Raw genomic sequence first — 26535 nt, forward strand, 5'->3', positions numbered from 1 at the left:
GGTGGGCAGCTAAGCACAGAAAAAAACACCATACAAAATAACAGCAGAAACCAACGAATACATAAAATATGTAATGACCAGCAAGGTAAACCCAATCATTAAAGTAAAAGAACCCACAAACTGCAACTAACCTCCTGAACCCCATGCCTGTGAACACATTGAGGTCTTCAAAGCTTTTCGGAAAGATAGCAGGGTTGGGACCAATCTAATCTCAGGACACAGGGCAGGTGCAGCAACAGAAAAGGCCTGTTTTCTTGGTCCCCAAGAAGGCATTCTTTAATTGATGGGACCCACAGCATGGCTGTTCCTTGAACAGAAGCTGTGAGTCTAGGAAGATCCCCAAATTGTGCACTGGTTTTGTTTGGGGTGCTGCAACCCTATCCAGAACTAAAGATAGAAAGTCACTGGATCTGGGTGGCCCTAACCCCCAAGCCACCCCCAAGCCTTACTAACACTGTGTTCTAGAATTAAAATGTGTTTCAACAGTTTTTGAAAAATTGTGTTCCTTTAAACATTGGCCTTGATATGTTTCAACTGAGGCCAGCAATTTTACAATAGTTTTTAAGAGAAAAATACCCTGGGTGCTCTTAATCCAGAGGCAGAGTCTTGCCAGGGTTGAGCTGAAGCCTGTTCTTCCTGATCCAGGACCCCACAGCCTTCAGACACCAAGAAAGCATCACATGGTTGCCCCCCAAATGTCCAGCTTTTTGTGTGTTGGTATTTGTTTTATTTCCAAGAAAACGATAATTTCAGTTTTTTAGTTGTCTTACTATGTTTCCCTATTTTAAAATTGTCATTTCTAGTTTTTTCATTTTTGGATCCTGCTAACTTGAAAAAAAGAAAGTTGTTTTGCTAAAATTCCATCTCTGAAAGATTGCATGTTAGATAGCAGGGGACACCATTCGTCTTGGTTGTTGGGTGTATTTGGCAATTTGACAACAAGATGAGGACTATCATAGAGAGAGCTTGCTAATCCATGAAATGGCTATCATAGCAGCATGGCTACTTAAAAAAAAAGCTAGAGTGGGGGAAAAGATGGATGGTACTATGAGAGATGTTTGTAAGAATGGTAGTTCCTACAGGCAAAGGGGACCACCTTCTTCTTGTACTTGACATTTACTGTATATTGTGGAAACATTGTATATATTCATAGGGACTCTTAGGTGACTTAAGAGACATTCTGTCTTCTGTTTCAGCTGCTGCCTTTTTTGCCACTTATGAATATACGAAAGCTGTCCTCCACACAGATGCATCTCCATATTTAGCTCCAATAATTCACATGTTGGCTGCCTCTTTTGGAGAAGTAGTAAGTAGCAGTTTATTTTTAGTGCTATATGACTAGACAAGCCCATTGTTGTGTTTTTTCCTACCTCCTGGAGTAACAGGATAGTAGTATATAAGATAATAAAATGATTATATAACATTATGAAAAAATAATTAAAGCATATACTCATGAAGTATATTTAGGAGCTACATCAATGACAGTCTCAGAGTCATATGACTTCCCAATGCCAGGTAGAGCAGGTTGGACTGTAAAAGTTAACTAAAACTGTATCTCCTAGAAGAAGGATGCATAATTGTGGTTCTGCTATGAAATGGCCATGTCTTAAATCACTACCCCACAAGGTACATCAACATGATCAACAGCAATAATAAAACATGGATTCATCAGTACTGAGAGAGACATAAATATCAATGAAAAAAGTCCTTTACAGAATTGGTGTTCTATGGTCATAAAATTAAGCAACTACGTTCTTCTTAAGAGGCAAGATCGGTTTGTTTTTAAGAGTAGTTTGTTCATTGCAATAGTTCATCTCTGAAGCTATTAGAGTGTGGATAAATCAATCCACACAATTCCAGTTCAGGAATGGCTGGTCGACAGCCTAGTTCTGAACCTAGTTGATAGCCTAGTTTTTCAGGAATTGGGAGTTGAAGTCCACATATCTTAAAGTTGCTGAGATTGAGAAACATTGGTGTTGAAAATGTGCAACGCCCCTTCTTATTACTAACACCACCTATACTTCAGAAAATAACTCTGTGCTAGAGAGAGACATATGGACATGTTTCTTCCCACAAACAAGCATTCTCCAGGAAGAGACCACCCACCCACAGTATTTGTGATTTCACCTTATTGGGCATCACTACTACCTCCAGACACTTGCCTGGCCATTTAGATAGAATGGACAAATGGTAGATGGGTTTTCCCTAACTTAATGGTTGCAAATAGCTGAGCCAGGAATATGGAGCCATGGTGTGCTGGTCTCAAAGCTGGCACAAGTGGGTGAGTCTTTCTCTCTCTTGTTTCCTTCTCTGCTGCTAAATACTGTTGCACTATCTTTGATTGATTCTTCTTTGTGTCCCAAATTGCACACAAAAGGGTAAAAATTGTAATTATAGCTTTATTGATTAGTCATTAGGCTTTAATCAAGCCACAACCACAGGGAAAGACTATTATTTGGTAAGCAGGCTTCAACTTTCAGCACTCCTTTCTCCTTTTTCTCCCAACACTTTAATTGCTGGGTTGTAACAAATGGCTGCTATATAGATGTGCAGTAATAAAATACAGGCACAAGCTAAGATTCCTGTGAAAGTGCTCTTTTATGTTCTCAGAATGTCTACTTTATTGCAAAATCATGGCCCTACTCTAGATTGTTCCAACTGAGCTAGAGAGCAAGCTCTTTTATTGGCAGTTCCTTGTGAATTCTCATCAGGAGAGAGATGACTTCTATCCTGTGGTTTTCTGTTGGAGAACCCAGGTGAGTGACCCTTAAAGCCTGCTCAGCTAACAATTGGGATGCTCTCTATTTTAAGAAGCAGCCATAGCTGAGTGGTCCAGTGCATGCTTTGCTTACAGAAGTCTGCCTGAAACCTGGAGAGCCACTATGGTGACTATAGACAATACAAGTGGTTTAACTCCTTCTTTCACAATATGGTTTGTTTGTTTGGTTTTGAATGACTGTGTTGTGTGAACCCAGGTGCTTGGGTTTATGATTCAGCAAGTTATGGGAATCCAAAAAATTGAGGCTGATTTAAATAAATAAATAATAAACAAACCATAGCTTGAACATTGAATCAATCAAGCCATTTACCTGGCTTGAACAAGATACTAAGCTTTAAAGTATGGTTTACAAACCATAATGGCTAGATTCACATGCTGCTCCAAGCCGTAATGTAGCTTGTTTTGGTTTTGAACATTGTATGAACCTAGGCAGCATAAAGCAGATGTCTATGATCCAATGTGTAACAAAGGGACTGATAGGACATGAACAGCGTCTCTTGAATGAATCACAGTAGGTTCTGAAATATTCATAAACGGTGGGGATTGTTCATGTCATAAAGATGCTAGGATTCTGCCAAGCTCCTGTGCAAGAGAGCAATTCACACATTGTTAAAAGTGCTGGAGAGAAAATGGGATTCTGCCACTAGAACCTGGTGGAGAAAAAGAGGAGCAGTTATATTGGGAGGGAACTCAAATTACAGCTGCAGCTGGAAATTGCTTGTAAATAAAGACGAATGGAAGCAGCGAGTTACAGGCAATGCCAGCAGATTCATCACACAATTAAAGGCCTAAACCAGCAAATTAAGAACTGTCAGCTATCTAAGCAGCTGCCCCCATGGTTTTCATGGCAATCGTATTCAGGCACGTTCCCTCCTGTTTTCCTATTGCTTCAGTTTATAGGATTTACTATATGTCTGTGGATGTTGTTCCCTCCTAACCCTTAAACCCCATGACTTTTTTTTAAAGTAATGAACAGGATAGTAGTGATATCATTTGCACAACATAGCCTCTTATGTTAACAACACTTTTACCAGATCCTAATTCCGGCAAGAAGGATGGGTATTGTGTATGCCATATTAAAACATTATTTCAGCCCTAAAAATTGTCACAAACTGACTAGTGATTACCTTTATCAACTGTTTAAAAACGTAAGATGGAGGTGAGAATAACTTCAGTCACCAAATTCTAAGCAGTGATTATTTAAAACAAAAAGAAGTTGGTCTGCAGGATAAGATTTGAAAGCAAACAAAAAGGGAGGAAGTTCATGATGGCTTACTTTGAGGAGTCTCCTTAAGGTAATAAATTTGTCCTATTTTTCCAGATTAATTTAAAAAAAATTGTTCACAGCAATGATTTTTGAGTTGTCGGACTCCTCTCCTCATATTGGGAAGGAACTTAATGTTACGGTCTAACTGCAAGACTCTCTTCCCCAGTCCTAAATTATTAGAGCATGTGCAAAGTGCCTAAACCACCAAGTCTATGCAGATTTGAGAACAAAGAAGACAAACAGCTGTTTGTCCTGATACTGTTCTCAGCATGAAATTAATGTACCAATCGAAGCGAATATTTGTAGCTCAGGGTTGAACTGTGTGGTCCTTGGTGCTCTCTGAGCCTGGTTGTTTTCTTGCAGACCTTTCATTGCCAGAGTAGGCAACATCACTGAAGATGTTGCCTAGTCTGGCAATGAAACGTGTGCAAGAAAACAGCCAGGCTCAAAGAGCACCAAGGACTCCACGTGAAATTAATGGCTACACCATTGCAGTAATGGGAATTGGAGAGAAGCAGTGAGCAAGTTTAATGTAGAAACTACCAAGTATGCCTTCTCTTCTTCTATATGCTCTCATACCAGAGAGTTTTCTGATCTTTCTTGATCTGAGTCTCATGCTTGAGGCCTCAAGACCGCTTCTTCTTAAGGGGGCTTATGTAGCTAATACAACATCCAAAGTTTAACGTCTCCGGTATTTGAGGATGGTTCCTTAGAACTGCTGTGCTTGAGTGATTCAGTTCCCTAGCCCTGATATTTAAGGTTGACTCTTTTGTTTGTTTGTTTCAAGCCCCAAGTGACTAGTCATCCTTTTGCTTTGATTGTTTGGCCTTCACATTTATAGATGTGGAACAGAGGGTTAGAAGCAGCACGTGCGGTTCCTGGGTCCAAGCGTGATGGATGTTTTCTTTAATATTCTCCTCTTGAAGAGCACTTCCAAATATGTTACTTCGACATAACCCTTGTTGTGCTGCAGAATCTCCCTGGTTTTGTGGAGCTGGATGTCCCAGTGATGCTGCAAGGATATGTAATGGCAGCTGGATTGCAATAGTTCTCAAGCATTACTTCTTTGGGTGTCATCCGTTCTCATGAATTCTTTGCATGCAGTTGGTGGCCACTTAGCCCCAAACTAAACGCAGCAGCACCACCAGGATAGTTAAATATCCAGGATATGTTTTTAAAAGTACCAGTAGTAGGCATGGATAGATATTTGGGATTGCAATCCTGGTTTGGTGGTAGACTTCAGCTGTTTTCCCCTTTCCTTGCTGTAGCTGTGACCTAGGTCATTACCCCCTCCCTTACAATTAGCATATTCAGGATTTATTTTTTCATAATTGGCCGTTTAGTTTAACTCTCAGAAGAGCTGTTGAAGTATGATCACCAGCCCTCTTCATCCAGGTGCCCTCCAGAATTGTTGGGACTGTAACTTTCAGAATTGCCAAGCTAGTTTTAATGCCAATAAGACTAATATGACTACAGTTCATATTTATTTATTTTTGTTAGAGATATATGCCTTTATTCCAGGGTTTCAAATCCTTGCATCTCACCCTCCCTCCTCCAAGTTCATTCCCATCATGATACAGGTGGTCCTCACTTAACGACAGCTCAGAGATACAGTGGGGCTAAAAAAAAGTTACTTACGACCCTTCCTCAAAGTTACATTATTGCAATTTGGGTGCTTGGCAACTGGCTCACATTTATGACCGATTGCAGCATCCTGTGGTCACGTGATCGTGATTTGTGACCTTCCTAGCTGGCTTCCAACAAGCCAAATCAATAGGGAACTATTGATTTGCTTAACGACTGCCGTGATTCACTTAACGACCACATGATTCGCTTAATGGCTGTGGTAAAAATGGTTGTAAAATTGGGTCCAGTCACTTGATGCCTTGCTTAATGACTGCATTGCTTAGCGACCAAAATTCTCGTCCCAATTGTGGTCATTAAGTAAGGACTGCCTGTAACCTTGTGAAATGTGTTGAACTAAGTTTCCCAGTGGACTTCCACAGCTGCAGAGAGACCCAAACCCAGGTTTTCCTGTCCTAGACAGAGACCGCAACTACTACAGCATACCAGCTTATTACTTCAAGAGGAAGGATTGCTTCACTCTGGCAATGTCAGGACACAGTACGCACATTTTTGTCTGGGTCATAAGCAGCAGCTTCATAGTTAGCTTTCACCTCATGCTTTCTGATAACACCTCAGTCTGTCTCCTCTGATTAGGTGATGAGTTGATGTGATAAAAAAGAGTGATTGATGATATTGGCCTGTGATAACAAGTTCACACCAAGCAAGTTAAATGATGGAATTTTACTGACGAAAAAACTGTTTTTTTTGAGGCATATCTGTTTTGAAAAATTCTTGGGGATTTTTTTGGTAGAGGGTTTAATCTTCTGAGTGCTAAAAGGAGGTTTATAACCTAAAGCTTAAGGTAAAATGTGCTCCACCAAACCAGACAGCAGAAATTATTGAAGGGATGAAGAGTAAACAAATTATCCATGTTTAATATATTGTTGTAAAATATCATATTTTGGAATCCAGAAGTTAAGGGGCTGCGTGGCTGGTAAAAGAGCCGTGTTGAATTTTCTGTCCTTTTATGTATTTGGGGGTGATCTGTAGGAGATTTAAAGGGCAAAATAGATGTTTTAAGGCACTGTGAATGCTTAACGTGCTTATTTTGTCCCTTATTTCTGCAGAAAGCCACACTGCTGAAAATAGGTCGTTTTTCTGCTGAAGTTTTGGCAGCTTGGTCTAGGAGGCGCTTGGGCTAAATGGGGTTGGGGATTGCATGTGGCCTCTGTGGCTTTCTATTATTTCAGTTTAGATTCATTTCATTGCCTAGTTCCCACAGTGGGCACTGCAATTCAGGAGTTTCAGTTATTAACACTTTCAAGTATATTGCCCAAGTGGGCTTTTATTCAAAATTTTGTTTCCTGTAAGCTTAACATACCTGGATGCAAAAATAGGCACAATCACTAGATGGCAGCAAAGACAGAAAACTTTAACCTTTTCCAAACATCTAGTGGTTCTCTGGCTATTGGCAGCCCAGATATGGTAACCCCCTCCCCCCCCGCCTTGGGTTAATGCAGCAGTAGATCTTTTGAATCTCTCAAAATATTATACAGGTAGTCCTCACTTAACGACCATTTGTTTAATGATGGTCCAATGCTGCAACAGCCTTGGAAAAAGTGCTTTATGGCCTGTATTCACACAACCATCATAAAACATCACACCACCTCCACAGTCACATGGTTGCAATTCAGGCACTTGGCAGACAGTTCACATTTACAGCTAGTTGCAGCATCCTGCAGTCACATGATCACGATTTGCAACCTTTTTTGCCAGTTTCTGGTTTCTGGCAAAAAACGTCTGTTGGGGAAGCTGGATTCACTTAACAACTCATGATTCGCTTAACGACCGTCATAAATGGTTGTAAATCGGGTCCGGTCATGTGACTCACTTAACGACCACACCACTTAACAGCCAGTCTTCCAGTCCCTATTGTGGTCATTAAGTGAGGACTTCCTGTAATACTTTATGGTATATACAAACATCACAATATTAAGGATAGTGTTTTCTGTGTTCTCCAGGAAGTTTTCATCTTTCTTTTCATTATTTCAATCCGCAGGGCATCTGTAATACTTTCTGAACCTTTCATCATCTCAGATACTTCGCTGCACTTCCTTAAGTAGTTATGTGTTTTCTGTCCTTCTTTTTAAAGAACAGAAAATTAGATATAACTTTGTCTTCCGAAGGGCATTTGGGCCTTGATTCCAACTCAATTTGGTTATTGTTTGGTTTGGTTATTTTATTCTGTTCTATACTTTTATTAGTTTGTGGACCTTTCTTTTATATTTATTTATTGTTTCATGGTTACTGTATCTTGTAAACCACAGACAGCCTTTATGGATTTGGCAGTCTAATGCCATGATTAATAAGACAGATAGATAAATTGTCACTTACAAAGTTAAATACTTTATTCATCAGTTCATTAGCTTTATATCCTGCCTTTCCTCCAAGAGTTTAAGGCAGCATTGGTGGACAGCAGTTCCTCCTCTAGTTTTTTCTCACAACAGTAGTCCTGTGAGGTAGGTTGGGCTGAAAGAGAGGGACTAGCCCAAAGTTACTTAGTGACCTTTCATGGCTAAAGGGGGACTGAATCTGAGTCTCACTGATCGTAAACGAATTCCTTAATCACTGTACTACAGGTCTATTAACACTCCAGACTACCACTATCTTGTAAAAGAAATTAGAGCTGACCTTGGGGAAGGTATGAAAGAGTAGTTAAGGGAAGAAGGAAGGAACAAGCTGTTACATGGAGGGACATGGACAAGCCATTATGCAGTCCAGAGATAGGAAGTATGAGAAAGAAACTCAAAATACATCCACCTTGATTTTGTTTAATATAAGTCCTGGAGTCCCTGTAGTGTCTGTTTCTTACCTGGCCAACCTCAAAGGCTGATCTCAGGATGGGGTAGGGAGTTCCTGAGGGCAGGTGTTTCCTGGGTCCTGTCACATGACATTCCATAATAGGTGGGACCCTTCTGATGGACCTAGTGGGGCAGATAGAAACAGTTGGGGAGAGGCACACCCACAAATAACCTGCCCCCATGCCCTGAAGGGCTTTATAGTGGCATTTTGAATTGCACCTGGAAGAACCCTGGAGCTTGCAGAGCAGAGGTGTAACATGGGCGTCCTGAGCTGTAACCGTAACTTCCTGTACTGCCACATTCTGGAACAGCTGAAACTTCTGGATGCTCTTCAAGAGCAGTCCCCTGTAGAGCTCATTCCAGTAGTCACATTTAAGGTAACCAAGGCATGAGTGACCATGAACATGACCTCCCAATCCAGGAAAGGGTCACAACTGGCGCACAAGTTGTAACTGCGCAAAAGCTCTCCTGTTTTCGGCTGCAGCATAAAATAGCCTGGCTTGTATCAGATTTGTATCGATTTGAATCAATCAAACTATTTGCATTATATCTTCAATAGCATTTTGCGATTTGGCATTCTAATATAAACTTAAATAAATCAACAAATAATATGGATCTTTGGTTTTCTTTTTCAGTAATTAACATCAACGCTGTACATTTATGTTGAGCCTTTATTAATATACTGGAGTATAGTGTGCTTCATGCATCTCTCTGCTCCTGGAAAGAGCCTTCTAAAGTAAAACAGTCTTGTCATCTATATTTCAAGTAAGAGACTGATACTGTGGAAGTTATTACTGCACCTTCTCTAATTACAATGCAGATTGCAATAGTCATGTGCATTCTTGCCAATGTTACTGCAAAACATTTGAAAGAGTTAGTGTCAATCTTTTGCAACAAAAATAGACCTGTTCATATGCAGCAATGAAATCCTGATCACTAGATGGCAGTATTGACACATATATTGAATAATAAAATGTTTAAGGCCCATGTCCTTTGACAAATCAATAACGTTTTGCAACAGAAATCAAATATGCATATGCTCACCTCCATGTTCTTACCTGTTTCTCAGGTAGGGTAGGTAATCCATTGATACCTTTACAAACCCTAGAATTATACAGATATGCATGCAGGAAGTCCAGGCTAAGCAAAAGAAGCATTTTCTTGCACAATATACAGATTTGGATCCAGCATCCCTGTAAATAAAACTCCACTGTCACGAGATTCCTGGCAGAAGAAAGGAGAGGACACTTTGGTTGACAATTTTCTCCCACACCCCCATTTCAGACCCTAAAGAAAGGTATTCTGGGTGGCTAGGAGATTTTTCTGGAATAATGCAGGAGTTGCCCTAGGAAGGAGTTGCCAAATGCAGGAGCTGCCAAAGGAGGAAGAATTAGGCAAAGTCATCTTCCCTCCTTCCTCCACAAAATCTCAGCTTGTTCTGCAAATGGTCTGTATCCTCCAGTTTGTAGGGAAGCTGCAAAGCCTTAATATGGTTTGTTTGGCTTTGAGTGTATTGCATGAACTCAACACTGCAGTTAATAAACAGTGGGTTATGGTTTATTGCAAAGTGTGAGTCAAGCCATCGTGGCATCTTCAATGAAATCAGTTAAGCAAAACTTGGCTTAGAGCAATGTGTGAACCCAGTCTCTGAATCCCACCCAGGGTGAATGAAATTCACTGCCGTGATATGTGATAGTAGTCATGAGTTCAGCTGTTTCTAAACAGGACTAGCTGGATGGGATATTGAAGATATGTCTATCAAAAATTTTCAGCCATAGCAGTAAAATTTATTTCTTTATTTAGCATATTTGTATACTGTGCAGTCTCAGCAGGGCCAGCTCACAGTCATTTCTAGCAAATACAATAAATAACACATCTGAAATATAAGGCCTTTTGGTATATGCAACCTTTTAACATATAGCAATATAATAAAAACATCCCAACTGTTTATAAAGGAAATGTACATTTTCAGTGTCACTAATTTTTAAAAGCAATTGCTGAGAAATGAAGAACAAATCATGGCTACTCTTTTCAAGCCCTGTTGAGTGGCATCTAGCTAGTCTCGATGAGATTAGAATGCTGAATAAAGTGGCTTAGCTCCTAAGTATTCATTCAGTGCTCACGCTTAGTCCTGCATTTTCAGTCCAGTTTGGGATATGATGGTCTTTCCTTGCTGCCATTCTTGCTAGACTTGCAGTTAGGGTATTCCTTTTCCTGTCCAGCCATCTGATTGTCTCTTGAAGTTAGTTCTGTCCATTTGTCACTTGTGATTGGTTACGCTGTATAGCAATAATCACAGTGCCTATGTAGCACTCTTGAAATGCCAAATGGGTCTTCTGGTAAAAAAAAAGGTGGGGGGGAGTCTTAGTGCTCTCCTCCAGTCACAATAAGCACTGCTCAGGGCTCTTCTGAGAAAGAATGGCATGGAAATAAATTAACAGTGAAACATATATATCCTTTGTATAAAAACATTAAAGCATCTGTGTTATGTGCATTAGTGGTAAAAGCTTCACTAAACAATGCTGACCCTTCTCAATACAAGTGGCCTCATTTAACAATGGTAATTGGGATTGGCAATTCCATGCTAAGTGTGATGTCACATGACTGTGCCAACTTATGATGGCAGTTGTAGGTTGCTGTTGTTAAGCAAATCCTGCAAAGTTGCTAGGCATGACAACATGTGATTGCCATTTGCAGCCTCCTGCCAGCTTCCCCATTGTCTTTGCTTGTTGGAAGCCAGCAGTGAAGGTCGCAAATGGCGATCAAGTGACCACAGGATGCTGCGACCATCGTAATTGCAAGCTGGTTGCCAAGTGCCGGATATTGCGATCATGTGACCGCAGGGATGCTGCAATGGCCACAACTAAGAGGACTGGTCATTAAGTCTCCTCATTCAGCACCATCATAACTTTGAGTGGTTACTGATCTTTAAATGAGGACTGCCTGTAAGTATGCATAGGATTGGTCTATCCATTTTTGAAACAGAACTATATATGTTTTCTAAATTATAAATTACTCATGGATGACAACAGCAACCCCTCCTCTCCTTCCCTGGGACTTTGACTGGTGTAGAACCTGAAATCTGGGTAGGCACAAGAGAGGTACAGCCCTCTCACAGCTCAACCAGGTCTTTGTTAAACAGGCCAGGTCAGCACCCTCACCCACGATTAAATCATGAATGATGGCAGCTGGTTACATACTGACCTGGCATTCAGTAGCAGTGGCCAGAGCCCAGGTCAACTGAGGACCCAATAGCCGGGTGCTGAGGGTAAAAGCTAGGGGTAAGACAGTGGGGCTGCTTTCAAGCAACAGGCCCGGTGTCCCCAGGTGTGGCCTGCTTCAGGATTCCTGCCATATTTCCCTCTGTCTGTCACTGTTCCGATGATCCAGCCTGTCCTCTCAGCTCTCCATCCCTCTCCCACTCCTGCTCCCAGGCTGACACATTCCCCCTCCCCACCACCACACACATACCCAGACCAAGCCCCTACAACCCACCCTGCCACATCTAGCTGTGCCTGCTCAAGCAGTCAGCAGTCTCAGGGGTCAAGCAGGAGAAGACCACCTGTGTCTTACCACCCCGCCCTCTATTACCCCTTAAATTCCACTGCCATGTCATCGCTGGTTCCAGAGCCTTGGGGTCCACAGTGCTAGTCCCCCACTGCTGATATCAAGACCACAGGCCTCTTGGCCAGCGCAGACCTTGCTGGGCCTGGCAGCTCCACCAAGGTCTTACTCAAAATTATATTGTTTTTTCAGGTTGCTTGTCTAATACGAGTTCCAGCTGAAGTTGTGAAACAAAGAGCACAAGTGTCTCCGTCTTCCAGCACCTTATGGATCCTTTCTAGAACCATCTATGAAGAGGTAAGAGCTGAAGAAAATTTAATTCTTACAATTATAATTAAATTAAATTGTGTCTAAATTATGAAATATTATTTGAAATAATTGAATATTTTAGTTATTAAATTGTAAAGTGGCTGAAAAGGGAAACAAAATAGAAAACAGAAAACATTGACCATGACAATAAAATCAGTATAGTTAAAAACAATATATGTAATTTTTCCTAAATTTAGCTTACTTTCTTTTATGGTATATATCTTGAATAGCTAATGGTTCTAAGTGTCAGCAATAGTTTCTTTCTCTCCTGGTTCTTCTAGGTTACTAACTATATATTATCCCTTCCATGATGAACACATTTGAAAGTGGGGATAAAAGTCAGGAAGTCAATATGTAGTGTGTTTATAATCAATATTGTCAATTTCCTGGAAACCATTACATTATCCTCAGTAAAGCTGTTCTGCTTGTCATGTAATCCTCAATACATTTGCAGCCTTTCCTAACAATTTGCAATAGTTGATGGGTTTTATTTGTTGATTTTTTAGGGTATCCTAGGACTCTACCGAGGTTATAAAAGCACAGTATTAAGAGAGGTAACAGAATTTGCTTTTCTATCTCGTAAAAAAAAATCATTGATAAGGAATGAATAAAAATGAATTAAAAATGCTCCTTCACTAAGTGGAAAAAAAGCCTCATTGAGGAAGAGATTGCATTGTAAACTTCATAGTACTTAATTTTGTGTATTGCCCTGAGACTTTCAATTATGGCATGATTTAGAGGCTGGATAAGTAAATGAATAATATTAATAGGAAAAATGTTAATATGATTAGTCCTGACATTGCATTGAATACATTCTCTATTATGGAATGGCCTGACCTGGCAACTTTATTGTAATCTTCCTAACATCTGACATTTTAACTTGTGTATTCATTTAAGTAGCAAAATATTAATTATTGCATGTTCTAGGTGATTGAATGAATTGCACAGGGCGCTCAAATTCAAAATGAAATTAAATACTTCAGATAAATTAAATGCCAACTTATTAGGGGCATCTTCCTTCCTTGCTAACAAATAAGCTAATTAAGGAAACAGTCTGGATTTAATTAAAAAGTATAATTTGTTCCATAGTTGAAATCCAGGTTAACTATCTTAATTTGCAGTGATCTGAGTTGAACCATTGATATTAGCAATTTTTTACACCATCAACGCAATAACCTAGTTTTTTAAAAATACGTAATTTATTTATATGATTTATATAGCTGCCCATCTCCTACAAGTGACTCTGGGCAGCTTACAAGATTAAAATAAGCAAACCCACCAAAGATAACACAACCCACCCACCCACCCTCCAGCACACAAGGATAACCCATTCATCATCAATAGTAACAGAGCTCATCTACCTCGTGACCCAAATGCCTGGGGAAATAGCCATGTCTTCAGTGCCTTGCAAAAGGCTAACAAGTATGGGATTTGGAGTGAACATAGAGTGAATTCAATGAAAGTGAAAAACTAGTTGTAATAAAAAGACACAAAGGATGCTTCCAGACCAAGAGACCAAGTTCACCTGTGTTATGTTGCATTTATGAGCTGCAGTAGTATTTCCTTGATTCAAAAGTACCTGTTCTCTCATACTCATTCTCTTGTTCCCATGTTCACAAATCACGAACACATCCCCTCCAGCAGCCTACCTCCAGATAAGGAAGTATTAACACCAGACAAACAATCAAGCAGAAAACAATCCCCTAATCAAGGAACTACCAAGGAGATGGAATTCCTTCTTTCCTTTCTGAAGGGTATTTGCCCTATTTATATTCCATGCTAGGCATTCATTTGAAATATATCTCTAAATGGTAATCATTTTCACTAAAATCTTCTACATTTCCTTTATCTGTGCTTTTAGTTAATTTGTCACTGTAGTTAAATATGAAGAGTTTCAAGCGCTCTTATTTTTATTTGTCTGATGTTAAGCAACAATGTAAAAGAAAGCTGGGGAACTCTACAGCAGTGCTGGGTAGTAGGGAGTCATCTCACTGTGGCTTGTTTTGCACAACAGAAGCTCTAGTTTGTCTAAAAGTGAACAAAACTTAATTGAGAATTAAATTTGGTTGATGCCTGGAACAGATTTTGGAATTTTTATTTAGCAGAGATGTTGGCAAACTATATATGATGTGTGTGTCTGTGTCTGTGTGTGTGTGTCTGTTGTCTGTGTGTATAGTGCCTTTGAGTCAATGTTGATTTCTGGTGACCGCCTAAACAAGTCCCTGCAGTTTTCTTGGCAAGGTTTTTCAGAAGTGGTTTGCCACTGCCTTCTTCCTAGGACTGAGAGAGAGTGACTGGCCCAGGTTCACCCAGCTGGCTTTGTGCCCAAGGTGGGACTAGAACTCCCAGTCTCCTGGTTTCTAGCCTGATCCTTAAACACTACACCAAACTGTCTGTCTGTCTTCTCCTTTTGGGGAGGGGAGTAAGATAAAAAGATTGGGCACAATAAAGCCAGGAGATTGAAATGTTTTGCTTGCTTCAACAAAATATAAATTATGAAACAGCATGGAGTTCTGTGACATCTGAAAATTGTTGCTTGAAATGCCAATTGCAAATATTTCTTCAGTAGTTTTTCTGTTAAATATTTTCCTCTATAGGGTTTGATCAGATGGTAATGGCTGTCTTGGGCTGAGGTAGAATCGCAATAACTTTTTGTTCTGTGTAAATGCAGTTATATAACTGCAAGAAATTTCACATGTACTTTTCTGGGGAAATGGGAATGGGGTGTTCTTTGATCTGGCACCTCCGAATGCCTCAAACATTATTTATTTATATGAGGAGATGACACCTGCTTTTCTCAACCACCCTCCACCTTCATCCTGTACTTATTTTCTGGCTCGCTAACCACATGTTGCTTGGTGGAGGTTTCATCTAGTTGCAGACAGAGAGAGGGAGAGAGAGAAAAGAAGATGAAAAGGCCAACAAGACTTTTTGATTTCTCTGAGGGGTTCTGAATAAATGTAGTTGGTAAAGAATACTGATTTGATTTCTTTTCTTTTCTGTATCCTATCAGATAAAACACCCACTTGCAATTGAATGCTATTCCCTCTCAAAAATGTGTTTTGACATGTATCAGGGTGGTAATTAATTTTCAGACGGGTCTCTTAGCATAAAACCTGACCCTGCCGAGAGACCTTTGTTTACTGAAAATGGCAACATTTTGTTGGAATTTAATTGGGGCCTTTTCCATTATGTATATTCATAAAAAGTTCCTTCAGAACCAATTTCAGTTGAAATATTGCTTTTTGGGGGCAGGGGGGAAGCATCTGCCCAGATAGAACGAGAAACAAATTATTGTTGAAATGAAATGCGACTTCACTGAAGAATGAAACAAATCACAAATGATCAGTTGTACAATGCTGTTAGTTCTTCTCGAATGCTGTACGTTTAACTCTGTGTTAAAAGGCGGCTGTTTCCCAACTCAAAATATTGCTGATTTGTTGGAAACTGTCTGTTAAATTGTTTGGCTTTTTTTATATGGGCAAGTTGTGAATCCGTATTCAGTTTGGATCTGTATCAAAAGAAAATATAGACATTATCATCTTTCTTGAAATAGGAAGAAGTTTTGTCATGAATGGGAAGCATTTTATTAATTATTGAAGATTACTTTGTTTTTTTCATACTGGTTTTGGATGTTGATAGGACAAGAGTTATGTTCATCTCTTTTCTGGCCTCTGATAAAGTGTAGAGTACAGGTAGTCCTCACTTAATGACCATTCATACAGCAACTGTTCAAACTTACGATGCTGAACAAGTGGTACTTACGACTGGTCCCCATAGTTGCGTCCATTGCAGCATCCCCACGATCATGTGGTTGCGATCCAGGCGCTTGATGTTGCAGTTACGACATTGCAGCATCTCACGGTCACATGATCTCCATTTGCCACCTTTGCTGCCAGCTTTCAATAAGCAAAGTGAAATGGTGACCACGTGATGTCATGCTTAATGATGTCAACTGAACGTGCTGAAACTGCTGTCACTAAGAAGCATGGTCACGTGATGTTGTGCTCTACAACCATGTCACTTGTGACAGAAATTCCAGTCCCAATTACCTTAATTAAGCAAGGATTACCCGTAATCTTTTTCAACCTGGTGGCCTCAGACTAGGTAGTATGGGAATTCTGGGAGTTGAAGTCCAGCACATCTGGTAGGGACCAGATTGAAGAAGGCTGGGGTAAAAAAAGAATAAAACAAAACACAACAATGGAACAATGGAAGCAACAACGATCTAGTTTCCCCATAGCAAATGGCAATCTACAAAATGCGGGAAAGTTGCAATACGGTCATGTCAAGCTATAAACTGTATAATTATAGAAATTCCTGGAAAAAGGAAGACGAGGTTGTATAGTGATTCTATTTTTGGCAGAAGCCAGGAGGTACTGCATTTAAATTCCATAAAAGTGTGGTGCTTTGAAGCTCATAACTATGGTTTATATGTAGTAGTAAGGAGATGACAAAACCGTAAAATCCCATCCAAGTCTTTTAAAAAATGACCATATCTTTTCCTGTGTGGGTACTAAAATGAAGATGAGGTAATGGAGTTCAGGGAAGGATCAGGCCTTTCTCTTACTGGAGTTTGCTGATGGTCATTTAACAGTGATGAGATGGTCAGTATTTTGAATTATCTCATTCCTATTGTGGAATGTTTCCCTGAACAATAGAAAGCTTACCTTTTTTCTCATTCATTGATTGCTGTGTCATTTTTAATGGCTTGGATGTTTTTTAACAAAATGAATATATATAAAAAAATTCCCTTCTCACCTCAGTTTGAGGGTTCTGCACAGTATCTTAGCTGTTCCTAGTGTGTGTATATATGTATGTGTATGTATGTATGTATACACACACACACACATACACACACAGTATGTATGTATGTATGTATATATATGATGTGTGTGTATATTATATATATATATATATATATATGAATTTTTAATATATATAAAATTAATAAAATAAATTATGCTGTAAGCATGGGGAACCCTGATGCATAAAATAGAACTGAGGAATATTGACACAGCTTGTGCTGGGAAAAAGAGAGTATGGGGGGTAAGTTAAGCCACAGCAGGGGAAAAACTTTCCATGTGGCATTCACACACCATTTTTGCCAAGTGTGATCACACTGATAAGGCCAATGGTGTGGGGAATTGAATGTCCTTGGGCTCACAGTTGGATGATGAGCTGGTGACATCTATAGCTCCTCTGCTGAAAGTTTATCCTAGTAAGCTGAGCCAGGCTTTTCAATTTCTGTTGAATTTGTTTTATTAACTATGACCAAGGAGAACATCTGTTAGAATTCCATTATATTTAGTTCATGGGAAAAAACACTGAGAGGAGGGAATCCCTCCGTTGATCCTCAACTCTTCTTTTACCAGATGTGTAAAATGGACATGGTAATGAATACAGCTGTAGAAATAAAAAGCAAGTTTTTAATTTAATTGTAGTTTTACTGTAGTGTGGTGCTTAATGATTTGTCCTGTGTAACTATAATGTAATTAAAATTAACACATTTCTCCATTAACTTGTTGAATGTAGTGTTGCAAATTTTTATGGATTAGGCTGTTTAAAAATCCTTTGACTCATAAGATTTTTAGTCAGTGATATAGTGAAACAGAATACAAGAATACAAGAAAATCCACTTCTTACTGAGTTATTGTTGTCTTCTTTCAAAATTACTTTTAATACGGGTAGTTTGAGAGGATCTCTACATTAATTTGGCCAATTGCATGGCTGCCTTTCTGACCAACAGGAGACTGAAATATGGAACTCCACAATTTGAACTTGAATCTGCGTGCCTGAATTTGAGCCATGATTCCAGTAAACCATTTTCTTAAAAACAATTTGATAGGTTCCAAACCTATGGAAGAAAAAAACGTTAACATGGATTGTTTATGTAACTTCTCTTAAGATTTCCCTGTGAACAGGATCTTATTTTTATTGTGTTTGCAGAATTGTTCAGTGATCCATTATATGGATAACCTTTTTAGCACATATAGGAAACAGATGTGTAAGGGTTCAAGGTAATTTAATGGTAACCCAGTTCATTCATTTACCAATAGCAGTCTTTGAAAGTCTAAATGTGGTTACAATTTCTTTTTGGATGGATTTTGAAGGTGAAACTAAATGTGTTTCAAGCAAATACTAGTTTTGGGTTCCTGAAATGTGTATATTCCTTCAATAATCTGTATGTGACCTGACAAGTAACTATTTCTGATCATCTAGATCATATAGTGACCTCCTTTAAATTGTTGAGATCAGCATCTCCGCACAGATCATTTTTTCCCCCAAAACATAAAGAAGGTAGAATCTTAGGCTTATAACTTCAGAGACTTACTGTTCTCTAGGATATGCCATTAAAATGTATACTCTAGGAGTATAATGTTTTAGTGTCCTAGATAATGCTAATCCCTTTCCCAGTAAATGCTTGTTTGGGTCCTCTTCCCCCTTTAAGTGGGGTCCTGTTCCCTCTTGCTTCTTTCTCATTTTTTTTCTTTTGAAATACTCTTTATTTCTTGGTCTGCATTATCTTTATGGGTTATACTGATATTCCTCTGTGCTAGTGAAGCTACACATAAAATTAAACCATAGAATTCTGTTTCTTACCACTGTTCTGCAGCATTTGATTGGTCCTAGGGCAATTTGAGCTTTAGGATGAATACGACAACTTCTGGTATATAACTGTATAACTTAAACACCAAGTCTTGAATAAGGTGCCCTGTGCTGGTTAATGACTGCAATAAATATTGAGTTGATTTGAACCAATTAAACTGTCCAGTTTTTTAATCCTTTTGTGTACCCTTGGCTCTCTCCAGTTGCTGCTGCTGCTGGTAATGATCAGTTTGGGTAAAAATCATACTAAGTAGAGTGGATAAAGTGTGAGAGAGTAAATGGATGGAAGAAATCATGGGAAAAAAATGGATGGGATTTAAATAATTCTTTTAAAAATTATGGATGTACCTACTTTAAACTGGACTACAATCCAGTTTTTTTTAAAAAAATAAATGTTGCAAATCTCAAGAGGTCTCTTGAGAATGCAAACATCCTGGAAGATTTAGTTATCTCATGAGATTTTAGCCATTCCTTAACTTTTTTTTTAAATCACAAATTCAGTCATTTTAATTTTGAAGATCTTTGAGTGTCAACTACTAGAGTCAATGATCCACAGTGCTTGTTGTTGCCACTTTGCTAATTGCAAAATGTTCCTTTATAGGACACTCTGACACTGAAATCAGGTGTTTCTACTTCTGAAGTCCTCAGAATAGTATGGTTTGAGGTCAGAACAACCTGAGGTTGAACCACTTCCAACATCCCAGCCTATGACTTCTCTTGCTAAGCATAAAGTGCTGATTTGCCATGATATATGAAGTGTGCGGATATTGGTATCTTCATACAATTATATGTTTGGAACTAGATCCCTGAATCTTAATATAATTTTATTAAAAAAAACACTCTTAAGGTGATCGTTAGGGTTTAGTACATTCCAAAACCTTAGTTGTCCTGGCTTTAGAAACAATTTTGTGCCAATCACCATTTGCAGTATTTTTTGACCATTTGAATGTGTTGATACATTATAGACATTTGGAGTTGGCATTCCAGTCTCAATTCTGATTTCATAATCCAGTGACAAAGTGCCTGAGCTGTTGATGTTTACATAGCAGAAGCCAACTGGAATAACAATTTAAAATAATGGCTCTATTAAATGCAGGAGGCAAAAAATTTTGCCTTTTATTTTCATTTGCCCTTTTATTTTAAAGGCAACCAAATTATGTTTATGAATGGATGTGTTTTTGATTTTTATTTGTAACTGCTGTGATCCACATGTTGTTATATTAAGCATATGAAGATGGATCCCAAAGTTTGATCTAACTATAAATCTATAACTATAACTATATTCCTCAGTGTCAAACAAGTTGCCTGTTTTAGGATTTTCTGCATACCATGGGCCTACAAACTTGTTCTCTTAAAAAAAAATAAATTTAAAGTAAATATTTTAAAGTAAGTATTTTAATTTTTGTATTTATGATGGCAGTTTGTTTTTAATTTATTTTAAGAATGGTCGCTGCCCAGAGTTACTTGCTGAGATGGGTGGCCATCCAAATTGAATGAATGAATGAATGAATGAAATTGTGGTTTGTAGAACAGCCACATAGCTGATAGTCTGACTATAGAAGTATGCTTGTCCTCCATACATGGTCACACAGAACAGTGGAAGGCAAACAGTACAGTGATTGTATTACTTGGTATTGTTAGGAAACGTATTCCTAACTTATGTGCCCTTTGTTTTTGCTTTCCTTTTTGTTATATGCCACCCCAAGTCCTTTGGGATTGGAGTGACAAATAAACAAGAGAGAACTCCTTGTGAAAAGTAGATTCCACCGTACTGTAGTTTGACAGATTTTAATTTCAACTCTGAAGGTTTATAGTAATTTAGTAATTTATTTATTTTATTTCTGTTAACATTTTATAACTTGTTCATGTGTTGTTTTCATGTAATTTTTATTCCACTGATTTCAGTGGATCTAATCTAAATAGGACAGCTTGGATTTCTCTTTCTGTTCAGATGGGGGACAAAATGCTTTCCATGTTTACAAGAAGCTCTTAAGCTGAGGAAAGGAATTCTTTCTTGGAGTCATATTTGTCCTTGATTTAAGTCAGTGGAAGGTTTCCATTTTTAAAAAATTCCATTCAGACTTTAATTATCTTAGAGATGCATTACATGCTTTCTTTAAGAACCTGAACCTTAGTCTCTTGTCAAGCAACCAAAATTTGCAGGGAGGGGGGTGGGATTTCCAAATAATTTAGACCAGCTATAACAACACTGGGAAAGGAACGTACAGATGAAGGGTGGATTGGAAAGGTAATTAACATGTGGTGATTGTGAATGTAAATACCTTGGCAGGCTCTGTGAAAATTGTGTGCTGAACCTTCACATAATAGACTTGATTTTCTGTGTGAGAGTATGCAGTCTTTTAGGGTTTGGGGTAAAACAAAACATTTAAATTGAATAATTTCATGGATTCTTTCTGACAGTGAACACTTACGATGTTGACCACCAGTGTGCAAGTGCTTAAATAAACTTATTGCAGTACTTTGATACGGTTGAATGTGAAAAAGAAAGGAAGTGATATATTTTCAGAATAATACAGATTTTTTAATTTAGTTGCATACTATTTTAATCTTAATTTGATCTAGGCATTTCAGTTGTCCCCCTCCCATCATTCCTTTATTTTAGTGAATAATAATGTTTCAGTGGCTCTTCTGAAAAAAATTGTATTATTAAGTTGTGGATTATATCTTTTGTTAAGTCTCTTTCCTCTCTAATATTCTGATAGGGGTATTAGCAATATTCCCTAATGATTGACAAAGAGAAAAGAACCTTTGTTTGGAAACTTGGATCCTGTACAGTACTCTTTAAGAGTACTTTTCTTCAGGAAAAGGAATAATATTTTTATTCCTTTTGAAAAGGAACATGAGCTTTCAAAAATTTAAAGCTGCTTTTCATTGTAGTGGCTACATAAAGTCAGTGAAAAAACTAGGCTTGTTGGAACAATATCACGACAATTCTGTGACAGTGCACTAGAGGGTGCTTAATGCCTAAGCTTTGTGTAGTTGGAAAGTTCTCAGAACAAAGATATTTAATAGAGAAATCAGTTCAAACAACATTTTTAAAGCTTTTTTTGAAGAACAGAAATAGTAGTCTTGATTGTGTGATGGATTTAGAAAAAAATAATGCAGTTTATATTTGGGTCACAGTAAATCAGCATTTTGCTTTTAAATTAATGGACTTTAGTATTCCAGATTTTCAGTTCTCCTGTTCATTCAGCTGAGTTAATTCAGCTGTCCTCTTCTCTTCCCTTCCCTTCCCTTCTTGGCTGCGAGTACAGGTTCCCCACTTTCACTGGAAAGAAAGAATAAATTCCTTAGGCAATGCAACTTGTATAGATGAAATGTCCTGCCCTCCAGCTCACTCAACGTTATCCTGTAACCATATGGAGAGTCTTTGTGACTTCTATGTTTGCTAATTGTTCGCTAATCAAGTGAACTTAACATAGTCTTTGCATCTCCATCTCCATCTCTTCTGTGCCTTTGCAGAAACCAACTTCTGAGTAGACTCTCTAGTTTTGGATTATCTGAAAACAACTTTGCTTGGATTCCAGGATACTTACATTAGAAACATTGGAATTGGCTGAATGCACATATTTCCAAACCAATGTTCCACCTTATACTCCAGAGGAAGCGTATAGGCAGTTAGTGTTGGCTAGTGTATGTAGTGTACAGGCAGTTAGCATGTGACTCTCCAGTTATTTTAGAAATCTGTTTTCCACCAGCCCTGGCAATTATGGCCAGCAGTGAAGGTTAATTAAAGTTGCTCATCTCTGTATAATATCTTTAAACCTGATTAAGGTCTAATATGTCCCTGCAAAACCTAGGATTACTTCCATACTCTTTCCTTATTTTATCAGATTTAGGATATGATAATTGAGGTCTAACACATGTTGAGTACACCAAGTTGTTGTTTTCTTTTAGGTGGAAAATTCTAGGGACTGCATTGTTATTTCTTAAAAACACCAGATCAGGAAAGGCTGAGCTGTGGAAATAAAAACTCCCCACTTCTTTCCTTTTTCATGGTGTGAAGAAGTTTTTAATTTAATATAAACAAAATATATATGATGAAAAATACGTTTTGCAGTGGCACACTGAAGTCTTGTCAAGTCCATAAAGCTGAGTGAGGTTAAAATTGTAGGGGTTTGCAGTCACCTTGTTGGCATAAGACTTCTACACCAGAATCAAATGGAACTGTTGAAGAATGTTTCATGAATATCTACCAGACTATCCCTTAATCTGTGAATTAGCTTAATGATATTAATAATATCTATGAGCTATATTTTCCCATATTGATTTCTAGACAAAGATCAGGTGTATTTTTATAGAAAGACAATTGCTTTGTAATATATCAGATAATTTGTCCTTCTGAACCATTATTACCTGACCAACAATGGCTCTCCAGTGCTGTTATCTCAAGCAGATATAATTGTAATCATCTGCTGATGCAATGTTGCCACATATTGAATTTGGGATTTTTCAGATGCAAATTAAGTATACCACATAATTATATGTTTGTCTGCCTCCACAAAAATGATTTTCCCTGCAGATTTTCTGAAAATAGTTACCAGTCACCCAGAATACCCACTCAAGTTCTAGTGAACAATAATTCTTATAGAGTTGACTTATCCTTCAACTTTTGCTGTGATCTAAATATATATATATGTTCTTGCTAATGCTCACTAGCCAATTCTTTGCTAAATCCTGGTAATAGTTTTCTTTAAAAACAGCTTTCTAATTGTCTCATTGTCAAGAAGCTAATTTGTAGCAAATAAAGACTTTCCTTTGCATATGTTACTCAATTAGTTTGACTAATTCTTGTTGTTAAAGTCATTTGCCTTATATGGGAATGAATATTAATTTTAAACATTCCTTTTTTATTTTAAACTAGCCTGTCAGCTTCTAGAGGTGTTTGAGACTTTCAGATGCCTGATTTTATTGGCAGTCATTCTCTAATATACTTTTAGAAAAGATGGGTAGCTTTTCTGAGATGAAAACTGGTTTATTGGTATTATCAGTGTTTGTAAATACTTTGCTTAATGTATGATGTAATAACTGTGTACGAGTTAATAAATATAACTCTGAAGATGTTTGGTTCAGGTCATGTGGTTGAAGATCATGCACAGATCATCCCTTTTAGCTGGGCAAAGTTGTGGTGGTCAATTTCCCATAACAGATTACCTTGGTAAAAGTTTTGACTGTGCAGTTAGGTTAGACAGTTGCTGGCAAATCACTGTGTAATTTTTTAAAACAACCTCCCCCCTGATCGGTCAGCTCCATAGGACTTACCCCAGAAGTAAAAATAAGGGACTCAGAATGTGGTTTCAGATGCAGAAGTAGACTTCCCATGACATCAGAATTAATCCCCTCCCCACTTGAATTTTTATATTTTCAAAATATCCCAGTTTAAATGATGTCAGTATGATTCATAGTGTCACCTCAAAAAGAAAGTTTAGAAGTCTTATCATGGGAATTTCAAACTTGTTCCTGGCTACTAAGGATGTTGCTTGAATTGAACTTCCTAAATACAAAATTTTGCAAACAGTAACTTCAAGGGGGACTAAAGGGGGGGATGTTCATGAACAATCTTCAGGAAAATTAGTTCATTTTGGCACCCTCTGTGGATAATTATATCTGTTTTTGAAAGTTTATATGTGTGATAACAACATTGCACATAACCTTTTCCCAGACTCCCATCACAGACACTACACCTTTCTTCCTATGTTTTTCCTGCTTTTCCTTCATCCCTTTTCTTCCCCTGCAAGAAAGGATCACAGCCATCAAAATTGGCAAGCATTAAGCATGTTAATTAGTTCAATACACTGACCAATTCTCTGAATTACAAGTTCAAAGAAGCATGTGGACATGGATGAAATCAGATTTTGGCATTTCTCACCCGAATTGTTCCAGGACACTTGGAGCTTCTTTGATCTGTAAATAACTGATGGGTTTTAATGCTTGGCTCAAAATACTTCAAACACATTTTGCAAAATTTTGTTTTTAGACTTACAGTTAATTTTACGTTACACCCTTGAACCTTATTAGTAAAATTATTCAAGTGTTTTAATTTCAAGGAGCACTACATTTTTTGAAATTACATTAAAGATTTTTTCACCTTTGTTTATTAAGCAAGATCCAGTACATGGATGTATGCATTTTTGTATTTAATTTTAAGGCCTAAATTATTATTTTTTAATGCATTTCAACTGCATTTCTGTATCTACTGTTCAATACCATAGTCTTCCCAAGGCGGCTTATGGTGTAAAAACAGTACAATATATAATGTTGAATGTAAATAATTTGAAATAAAACCAACTCTAATAAAATAACTATCAAGAAACAACATCAGAATGTCCATTAAATAACTAGGACAACACTCTTTTAAAAGCATCCACAAAGGGAGCCAACTGTATTCATCTGGAAGTAAATTCTTTATTATAAGAGGGAGCTGCCAAAAAGGCCAACTGCAGTTACTAATAGTTTGTGGCAAGTGAATAAGTATGACATCCAAAGCTGGTCTTAAAACAAGAGCAGGTTCAAGTGGGAATGGATGGGTTTTTGATATAAATATAAAGCATCTGGTTCCTTAATCACACAAATTATAGACCTGCGTTTATTTTATGCTGCTCTTTAAAATCAGGTTTCCCAAGATGGCTTACAAAGCAATTTATGAATTTCTGGTCGTTAATTCAGTTCTTGGAACTATAATAGACTTGTTCTCTTACAAAACTGAGATTTGAAGTACAGGTAATCCTCGAGTTACGACCATTCCTTCAGCGACCATTCAGAGTTATGGTGGCACTGAATGAATGGTACTTATACCTGGTCCCTGAATTTATGGCCTTTGCAGTGCCCCTGCAGTCATGTGATTGAAATTCGGGCGCTTGATAGCCTGCCCGCACTTATGGGGTACTTCAACTCCCCCCCATCTATCTCCCCTCATCTCTGCCTTTTTGGCCCCCTGTGCTCCACAGCCCCTGCTACCCTGCGCCCTGCTGCCCCAGCTGACCATTGCTGTCTTCTTGCTCCCACTGCTGACCAAGCATGCCCAGCCTGGCCCTTTGCGAGGCAGCTGCTGGCGTGCCAGGCCTTCTTCCCAAGGTTGTGCATGGCGACCGAAAGGGCAGAGATGGGGGAGAATAGGTGGTTGGGTAGAGTTGAAAGGGAGGCAGTCCCTTACCTTGGAAGAACCAAGGCTTGGGGCTGGGAGGGACCAAGCCAGGAATGGCTTGGATTGGGGTGGGTCCTTGGTTAACAACCGGTGGACTCAGTTAATGATGGCAACAAGGAGTGCCAGGACTGCTGTCGCTAAGTGATGCAGTCATGTGACATCATGTTTTACGACCATATCAGTTAGCAATGGAAATTCTGGTCTCAAATGCCATCGTAACTTGAGGACTACCTGTACTTAACCTCCCCCCACCACGTTTGCTTCTAACCACAATACAGTAATTAGAATGCAGTTTTAACAAGAGTTTTGTTTTTAAGTATATGCATGTTCAACTGACGCTGTTTTTATTGTGCAATTCGAAGCTGGATCATAGCTGGGTGTAATCATGAGGTATAATTCCCCAATGCCTAGAACA

General features: G+C 38.4%; 1 protein-coding gene across 1 annotated transcript in view; it reads left to right on the top strand.

Moving 5' to 3' along the window:
• The window catches only part of SLC25A26 (solute carrier family 25 member 26), a 139604-nt gene that overhangs the window by 23370 nt on the left and 89699 nt on the right, over nucleotides 1-26535 (top strand). Inside the window, exons 3-5 of the mRNA XM_063291543.1 lie at nucleotides 1197-1306; nucleotides 12230-12334; nucleotides 12853-12900. Coding sequence (XP_063147613.1) covers nucleotides 1197-1306; nucleotides 12230-12334; nucleotides 12853-12900 — 263 coding nt within the window. The remainder of the gene's footprint in view (nucleotides 1-1196; nucleotides 1307-12229; nucleotides 12335-12852; nucleotides 12901-26535) is intronic.

The sequence above is a fragment of the Candoia aspera genome, chromosome 2, assembly GCF_035149785.1.
Source record: "Candoia aspera isolate rCanAsp1 chromosome 2, rCanAsp1.hap2, whole genome shotgun sequence".
Classification (NCBI taxonomy): Eukaryota; Metazoa; Chordata; class Lepidosauria; order Squamata; family Boidae; genus Candoia; species Candoia aspera.